The sequence below is a fragment of the Atta colombica genome, unplaced genomic scaffold (genome assembly GCF_001594045.1).
Source record: "Atta colombica isolate Treedump-2 unplaced genomic scaffold, Acol1.0 scaffold200, whole genome shotgun sequence".
In the NCBI taxonomy this organism is placed as follows: domain Eukaryota; kingdom Metazoa; phylum Arthropoda; class Insecta; order Hymenoptera; family Formicidae; genus Atta; species Atta colombica.
The window spans coordinates 101,931-110,937 of NW_017259295.1; the positions used below are offsets into that span (position 1 = coordinate 101,931).

General features: G+C 35.4%; 2 protein-coding genes across 3 annotated transcripts in view; one reads left to right on the forward strand and one right to left on the reverse strand.

Annotated features, from left to right (window-relative positions):
• The window catches only part of LOC108687123 (eukaryotic translation initiation factor 4H-like), a 4,458-nt gene extending 2,008 nt beyond the window's left edge, over positions 1-2,450 (reverse strand). The window contains exons 1-4 of one of the 2 annotated variants that reach the window (XM_018192737.1): positions 2,207-2,450; positions 797-961; positions 486-718; positions 64-294 (exon numbers count right to left, since the gene is read on the reverse strand). In XM_018192737.1, the coding sequence (XP_018048226.1) occupies positions 64-294; positions 486-718; positions 797-961; positions 2,207-2,238 (661 nt within the window). In that variant the 5' untranslated portion in view covers positions 2,239-2,450. Of the gene's footprint in view, positions 1-63; positions 295-467; positions 719-796; positions 962-2,206 lie in introns of both variants that reach the window. The other variant, XM_018192736.1, reaches the window with a different exon arrangement.
• A 1,613-nt stretch (positions 2,451-4,063) lies between these two features.
• Positions 4,064-9,007, forward strand: part of LOC108687116 — a 5,520-nt gene continuing 576 nt past the window's right edge. Inside the window, exons 1-9 of the mRNA XM_018192720.1 lie at positions 4,064-4,576; positions 5,006-5,200; positions 5,285-5,680; positions 5,777-6,360; positions 6,438-6,550; positions 6,762-7,282; positions 7,395-8,030; positions 8,101-8,349; positions 8,435-8,865. Coding sequence (XP_018048209.1) covers positions 4,385-4,576; positions 5,006-5,200; positions 5,285-5,680; positions 5,777-6,360; positions 6,438-6,550; positions 6,762-7,282; positions 7,395-8,030; positions 8,101-8,349; positions 8,435-8,865 — 3,317 coding nt within the window. The 5' untranslated portion in view covers positions 4,064-4,384. The remainder of the gene's footprint in view (positions 4,577-5,005; positions 5,201-5,284; positions 5,681-5,776; positions 6,361-6,437; positions 6,551-6,761; positions 7,283-7,394; positions 8,031-8,100; positions 8,350-8,434; positions 8,866-9,007) is intronic.

Genomic DNA, 9,007 nt, shown 5'->3' on the forward strand with positions numbered 1-9,007 from the left:
TGAGTTATATATGTATACTTATATCGAGATACAGTAGTATCTCGTGCCAAGTTGTATACATACCTGGAGGAGGAGCATCTTTGTGATAAGGGTCATCTGGGAAGGGTTTTCGGTCTGAACCACTTCCTCGAAGTGGAGGTTTATTAGTGTACGACCTACTAGACGTACTTCGCGACCAATCACGATTTCCACCTGTGTCATCGTTGAATTGGCCGTAATTGCCTCTATTACTTCTAGAATCCCATCTATCGTTACCTTGCCTACTACCTCCATGTGGGCCTCTATCACTGTATCCTATGAATAAACGTTAAGAAACTTTATCGTCGCCGATATTTGCAGCAAATTAAACATTTATGATAGAGAGAAAATTAGTTCAGCATTATAAGCATTAGTAGTTGTTAATATACAAATACAAAATTTACATTGCATTTCTATTATTATCAAATATAAAAGCATATAGTGTTTACTTGAATATGAGGATTTACTATCAAAATCGTCGCCGTATCCACTACGGCCGGAATCTCGTCCTTTGAATCCACTTCCACTGCTGCTGCCCCCACGACCTCTCCTATCAAAGCCACCACCACGGTCATTTCTTTTTCCTTCTGCTACATCGATCTTGATCAAACACTTGTCTACTTCTACCGCTCCGTCCATTTCCAATGCTGCCTCCAGATCAGCCAAGTCCTCAAACTCGACATAGCAGAAGCCCTTAAATCTGTACAAATACAAAAAAATTTTTTTTAATTTCAATCAATATATACAGGTTTGCCTCTCCAATCCAATTAATACATACTTGTCGGTGTCCCTGTCTTTAACCAATCTGATGACTTTGACATTAAGCTTCTCAAAGATTTTGTCAACGTCACCTTGTACAATTCCATTCGGCAAATTTCCCACATACGCAGTATATGGTGGTTCAGTTGGTAAAGGTTTTCTACTTCGATGAGTTGGATAATCTCTGAATAAAAAAAAATATCTTGACAGCTACTTATTCACAAATATAAAATACATTAAATTATTAGAGCTAGAGAAAGCAGATTTGTAAAATTCTTTAATATGATTAGTATTACCATTTATTTCTTATTAGATTTAAACATATTTAAACTAATAGTATTAAAGAATTTTACAATTAAAAAATTGCTTTCTCTATTGAACACATTTTATTACTATTGTTTGTTATTTTGAAATACTAAATGTACATACGTTTATAAATCATTATGTCCAATTGCAAGGTAGTTGTATAAATATTTCTTTTTCATTCATATGTTATTAGCTATGTTAGTTATATAAATTCTCTGAAGAAAAGACTTTTCTCTCCCAATAAAGTCAAATATTATTATAAACGTACATTAAAATAAATCTGTATCAACTGCATTCGACTGCTCTCTAAAATCGCAGATATATTCAAATGCTAATCATATGTTTTATAACTGAATGGACTTATACTTAAAGTGAAGTAGGTACACAGGTATGTTTGACATTTGACAAAAGTTAAGTTCTAATATAATCCAGTGCAACAATAAGACAAAACTATTATATAAAATACATCAAAAAATTTGTTCTGTTTCTTTTAATTATTTACATATTTCAGCCGAATGCATTTTCCAAGTAAGAAAGCTCGCCAATATCCATCTAGACACGCGAGCGTGCGCGCGCGCGCTCACGCATATTATGTATGTGTGAAGTGAGGAGAACATTGTATATCAAAGAGACAGATTGATAAGGCATAATAAATCGAAACGCGACGGCGACGGAAAACGGAGTTTATATCGACACTCGGACACTTCACTAAGAAACGCGACGCCGCTGCACATCGCACGATCGCGCTTTGCTGTCGCGATCCTCCTTCCCTCTTTGTCTATCACCATCTCTCCTTCTCTCGCTTCCTCTCACGGCGTGCACCGCACGTGCATCGTTCCCCGAGGATGGCTCCGCTTCGTCGCGTCGCGCCGCGTCGTCGAGGTTCCGAGATCCGCGGGTACGGGTGGGCCCGACCGGCCAAAATAAAGCCGCGTGTCGCGGCGCCTCGCAAGGTGTTGCGCTTGCACTCCCGTAACTCACTTAACCTTAAAACCGGGAGATATACGCGCGAGGGACGCACGCGTCCCGGATGGTTCGATCCGCGGTACGTGCGTCCCGAGGTCACGGTCACCCGTGACCCTCCCGGTGGCGTGACACGACCGCAAACACGGCCGATACTTGCCTTGAATCGTCGTAACCACCTCGACCTGCCATATTGAATGCACGGAACTGACCGGGACCGCGTGAGTCGATTCAGTCACCGTGCGCGCGGCACCATCGCGCCTTAACACTCGACAATTTATCAATGTGATATCTTGGACGTACGCGCGTCACTTCGCTCGCCGGGTGAATTTATTCGAATAAAAGGATGACTCGGGTGTGTAATGACACGCGATATGGAGAGTACTTCACGACCAAACTCGAGAGTTCATTCGCACACATCAAATCGACCAATCGCGCGTTCGACATGGCACGGCTTCCACGAGACTAGACAACATGATTGGTTGATGACCATTCAGTCGTTTTTGGAAAGAATTTATTCATTTTTCAGTGAATAACATATAAGAAATAATTAGAAAAATAATTTGAGAAATAATATAAAACTTGGAAATTTTGCTTTCAACATCTGCCAATTAAATTAACAACTGATTGAATTAATCGGAATTTAATAGGTGTTAAGGCCATAGCAAAGATTCTTGCATAAAGATGCCTTTTTATGATGATGCTCGACACTCATTTTTAGTATCAAAATAAGTCATGCGATAGAAATTTACGAATATCAAGGGTCAATTTTGATCAAGTGATTTTCAAGTCTCTTCTTATTATCTTATTATGCGAATAGATCTTATTATGCGAAAATGAGCAGTATAAAAAGATATCTTAATACATAAGCGAATCAGAATCTTTCCTTTCCTCCCATTCCATGAAAAAGAAGAATTTCGATTAGTTGATTCCCTTAAAGTACCTTTTTACGCTCGTATTCGGCGTCAAAATAAGTCACGTGATAATAAAAGTACATTTAGTGCCGCTAAAATATAAGCGATTGGAGCGACAAATCGCTCGTTATCGAGTAGTTGAAATATTGTAGTTTGAACAATTTCAACTACAGCATCAAATGCTCAAACGCTATTGATAGTGCTGACAAATGCTTGGTTTATGCTTCGATCTTAACTCTAAAATTCTAAAATTCAGCCAATAGGGCTGCCAGCTTAATTGGTCCTAATTGAAATCTGTATTTCATTGGCTGAATTTTAAGATTTTAGGATTAAAACCGAAGCATAAACCGGGCAATAATGGCGTTCAGCAGAACATAACAACCGTTTTTGCAACTATTTTATGATTCTCTGCTGAGATTGGACCATTCCTCTTGATCTAAATGCATAACCCAATCAGCACGAGAAAACTTCCAACAATTGCAAAATAAACGTTCTGCTGAACGTAGCTACTGCAGCGATCGTGTTGACTGTTGACTGCGATATACATAATCTAATTTATTCTTTTTTTTATTGCTAATCCAGATAGAGGATTCGATGCAATAAGAATAATTTAATAACTGTTTAATTCAGTGTATTAATATTGCAAATGACACATGAAAAATATGAATAACATGTCGAATCTGTCGCTCAAATGTTAAATTTAACGCTTCTTGCTCTTTTTCATATATAAAATTGTCGCTCTAATGGGCTCCGCACAATAAAAGAACAGAGAACAGAGAACAAAGAATAAGAATTTCAACTTATCAGAAATCATGTATTGTGGAATACACAGGAATACAATTTCTGATAGGTTGAAATTCTTAGGGACTCTACACAATAAAAGGAACAAGAAACAGAGAACAGAGAATAAGAATTTCAATCTATCAGGAACTGTGTATTCCACAATACATGATTTCTGATAGGTTGAAATTTTTATTCTCTCCGTGTTCCCTTTATTGTTCCTTTTATTGTGCGGAGCCCTTAATAGTTTTGCGACAAAAGTCGCACGTCATCTATTTTGTCGCTGAAACGGTCAGTTTGAGCAGCTCGTGAAAATGCACCTATAGAAATTAATTGATAAATATCAAGCATCAATTTTGATCATATGTTATTACATTCGTCAAATCAATGATACAAGCAGAAAGAAGAGATTATTATTCGTTTTTGTCTAATTTATACAGTATGGAAAAGGACAAAGCATGAACATTATCTTATGAGCTTTGGTACACAAAAAAGACCGAGATGTCCACTCTCATGTGAAGCAAGATGAATTGTGAACTCTCTCAAATGAACAAAAACAACATTTGGTGAATTTATAGGCAGGGATTTGCTGGATTTTTTTTTAACCCACGGTAACCCTGTCGAAAACAATTAGAAAGATCAAGATGTCCGCTACCATGCACGTACCGCGCGACACGCACATGGCAGAGATGATTTCGGATATGTCTGGACAGCCAAAGATGGGTAGAACTTATTCCAATATATTGGATAATTTTAACCAGTTGAAGGACAACAATCCATCCGTGAGATTAAATGGTGGAGTTGCGCTACTGAATTATATACATCAACATAATACGGTAAATTACATTAACAACCAGGCTGCCTTCCACTTAATACTCACAATGTTCCTGGAATCATTTCATTCTTGTCATTTGTCAAATGTTAAACAAGGAATGATGATAAATGATGTTCGCGATCGTTGCGAGTGTTAAGTGGAATGTAGCTCCAGAAGCACAATGCCAAAGCTACATATATGAGGATGGACTCAAATCCGGACCTGATATAAATCCGCCAGCCGAGCGAAGAACCATGCAACGCTTTGAAGTTTTAATTCATAGAAAAAGTTATAATTCTTAGAAAAAGATAAAAAGTTAGTTAAACTGAAATTAAAGTTGAATCGCATTGATAGAAATGGATATTAAATTATATACATTAAGAAGAAAGATCTGATTTGTATGAAATACTTGATAAATTGTTACGTTGTAATATATGATCTATCTTTGTAGGATCAAAATGACAAAGAGTTGGATCTTGCCTTGGTCAAGATGGTTGCCAGATTGGGATCTTCATTAACATCCACCAGAACAGGCTTCTACAGTACCTTGACAGTTTTTCTGATGACGCATCCTGATACTTCAATGGAAAAATTTTTATCCATAATGAATACTCAATTACGTCCAGCTGGCAGTAATCTTAAAAGCGTAAGACTTAAAATCTTGTTTTTATTTTGTTTTATTTTGTTTTAGGAATAATATTTAAAGAAATACTGAAATTTCTGTTTGTAGGAGAATGCCGACATATATATGGGACGTATATTGCTCTGTGGTGCTTTGATTAGGTCCAAGTTACTTGCTCGGAACAGTGTTGAGATGCAACAACAGATTATGGAGATTCTGTTAAATGCTGGCAAGAAACGTAGTTATTTATCATTTATTTCCACTATGTTTTTCAGCGAGTTTATTATTCAGCTTGATATTGAATCTATCAAGAATGTTTGGCCAATTGTTGAGAAGGAAATTGGCAAGCCATGGTCTGAACAAACTTTGGATACATTCTATATGCTGCTGATTCTTAGGGACAAACATCCTTCGTTAGTTAATCATAAATTTTTAAAGCAACACTTAGATATGACTGAGATAATTACCAAGGAATCTATAGAAGATATTGTTCGACTATTAACGGTTTGTATTTATCAAGACTTGAATATCTTCCTGTGTATTTCTATTCCAATAAATATTCGTGTTAAAATAGACTTTAATTTTTTTTTTATTTTTTAGGCTTTACTTCGAATTGTCTCTTATCAACATCCAGTGTTTAAACTATTTTGTGAAAAACTGGTAGCAAGCGAATTTGTGGCAGACTTTTGGAAAGGCATCGATCAGAAATTTATAAAACCGTCAAAGAGTGATGAATACATTGCTGTAGAAATGTTACGACTAATACTTCTTAATATTACAGATAAAACCGTAATTCCTTCGTTATTGTCTCCAAATCTTCTGCAACACATGTTAAAAAGATTTTCGATTTGTAAGAAGAATAGAAATGATGAAGTATTGAAGGCATTCAGGAAAGTTTTACATTTGATAGTGTCTGCCACAAATGATACAGATATCAAGACAAAAACACAACTGAGTATATTGAAGAAGTTAATATTGCATCCTGGTGACTTAATGATAGAAAAGAAGACAGGTGTTAAGGTGATTCAAATAATTATGGGAAACTTGAGGATAGACGGTATTAAGAAGTTGAGCCAATTATATAGAGAAATTACAGAAAATAAGATGACTAAAGAAAGAGAGGGTACAAAGACGGAATTTTGGACAAATGCCGAGCGAAGTTACACAGCACAGCTACTAACAAAGTGAATATAATTGATTTAATATAATGAATAGAGGTTAAAATATTTCTTATTGCACTAAATATATTTCTTTCCATTAGATTAATGGGTCGTCCAGAGACATTCTTGGATCAGGACTGGAGACTTGAGCAACTGATATTCCTGTTTAATTATGGATTGTGTGAGGTGTCAGATGTTGGAATAGAATTAGCACGTAAGTATAAGCTACATTTATACTGGGTTATCCGGAAAGTTCGTGCCGATGTTGAAGGAAAATTGAAACGCAGAAAATTTAAATTTTAGTGTACATTTATTAAATTATATTAAATTATATATAGGTTAGTCGGCACGAACTTTCCGGACAACCCAATACATGTATCTTTTAAATTGTTATGAGCTGAAATAAATTTAATTATTATTTTCAGAACAATTTAAAGATTCCTTTTATCGTGCTCTGGATTATAAATTACCAAAATTGGATAATGCACGAAATCTGTTAAGTGCACTTGTTCATAATTTAGATTCAAAATTGCAATCCAATATAATCAGATTACGATCGCCATTAAACGACGCAGCCGATGCTTGGAAAAGAGTAATAGACTTGATTGAAAAACTAGAGAAAAATACAAAACATTCGGAAGCCTTACCGATATTTCATACGATGAATTTGCACATGGGTCTACAATTGTTCACAGATTCTGAAATGGCGATTATGTCGATTAATGAACTTCAATGTTGTTATGAGAGATTAAGTAAAAAATCCAAAAAATATAAAAAGCTCAATAACACAGTTACTGAAGAAGAACCGGAATGGGTTGAAGTAGTAGTGGATCTTTTGTTATCTCTTTTATCCAAGAACGACCATTTATTCCGTTCATTAGTTGGCTGTGTGTTTCCACATATCTGTCCATATCTAACTCCATCTGCAGTCCATCAGATATTGGCCGTAAGCTTTTGTTTATACAATTTTTATAAGATTAATCTGTTTCTGTATATAATTGAAAAGTATGGAATGTTTGAAAAAATTGTAAGTATACACATGTTATACTTTATTTCAGGTATTAGATATTAAAAATACTCGAAAGACGCTCATTACAAAGCAAAATGACGATGACGATTCCTCTGGTATAGAAAGCGAATCAGATAATGAGGAAGATGAAGAGGAGGAAAATGTTTCAAATGATGAAGTTTTATCGAAAAGTGAATCTGAGTCTGATTCAAGTGAGAATGAGGTCGATGATGAGGATGAAACCATGACCGATAAATTGAGGATAGCGTTACATCAAGCTTTGGGAGATGCTGCAATGAAAACCGATGACGAAGATATTGACGTAGATGAAATAGACGAAGAAGAGGGCAAACGATTGGATAAATCGTTAGCAGCAGCTTTTAAAGCTTTTCGAGAGAATCAGCAGGCTCGCTCTAGAAAGCAAGGAAAAACGAGTCAGGCATTGATGCATTTCAGAGCTCGCGTTATAGATTTGTTACAGATTTATCTAGAAACTAGCCCGTCTATGGCGGTTACTTTAGATATGATCGTGCCACTTTTCGCTCTGCTAGAATTTTGTATAAAAGATCCGCATCAAGAACCACTCGCATATAGAATTCGGGCTTGCTTAAAAAAGTTATCAACGGTAAAAAAGTTTAAAGATACAACGAATGTTGATGAGACTTTGTTAACGACAGTGTTAAAGGTAATTATTTGTAACGATTAAGTTTGTATCATATTTGCCGTTTAAATGATATATAATATATCTTTTTAAGGCTTTGATTGAAAAAGGAGAGCGTTCTGCTTCAGTCTGTCAAGAACTCAATGATAAATTAGCGGAATGCTGCACCTTCCTTGTAAGATGTGCACAACAAGCTAACTTGTCTACTGAAAGTATTGTAAAAATTTATGGTAAAAATTTAACTGCATTCTTTAAGCAGAGAGACTGTGTGCTTTCGCATATGTTGTTTAAGGGTGTATTACAATTGTGTTGGGAAGATAATTGGCAGCTGGCGCTTCTGTTGGTATGTATTTAAAATAACTATTAATATTTTCTAATATCTCATTTAAAATATATCTTACTTTATAGAACATCATTTGATTGTTTAGGTGGATTTTGCTTTTGATAGCAGTATTCGATATTTTCGTAGAAATCAAGCGCTTGAATTATTACTAATTTTCTATAATAATAACCGATTATTGAACATGAATAGCAAGTATGTCGATATAAGAATGAAATTAGAAACGACGCTTTACAAAAATACTATAAATACATTTAAAGAGACATGTAATTTACATGTGAGTGATGGACAATCTACTTTGTGTAATAGTGTTAGTGCGCAGAAAAATGTTTTACAGAAATTTATTGGACATCTTTTGATGCTATTGCGCCTTGTTCACGCACGATGTTTGACAAAAGCATGGGATTGGCAAACTGTTAAAATGGCATTAATAAATTACAGAAGCCAATACAGTCTTTCTGGAGATACAAAAATTGCCTACAACAAGCTGGCAGCAGACATTGGAGTACTTCTCAATTTGTAGGTGGAATAATTAATTTTATTTAATTCTCAAAAATTGTCTGTATTACACACGCACGCGCGCACGTATGCACGCATGTATGCATGTACGCATGTACATACATATATAATATATATATATATACATATTTTTTTTAACTTA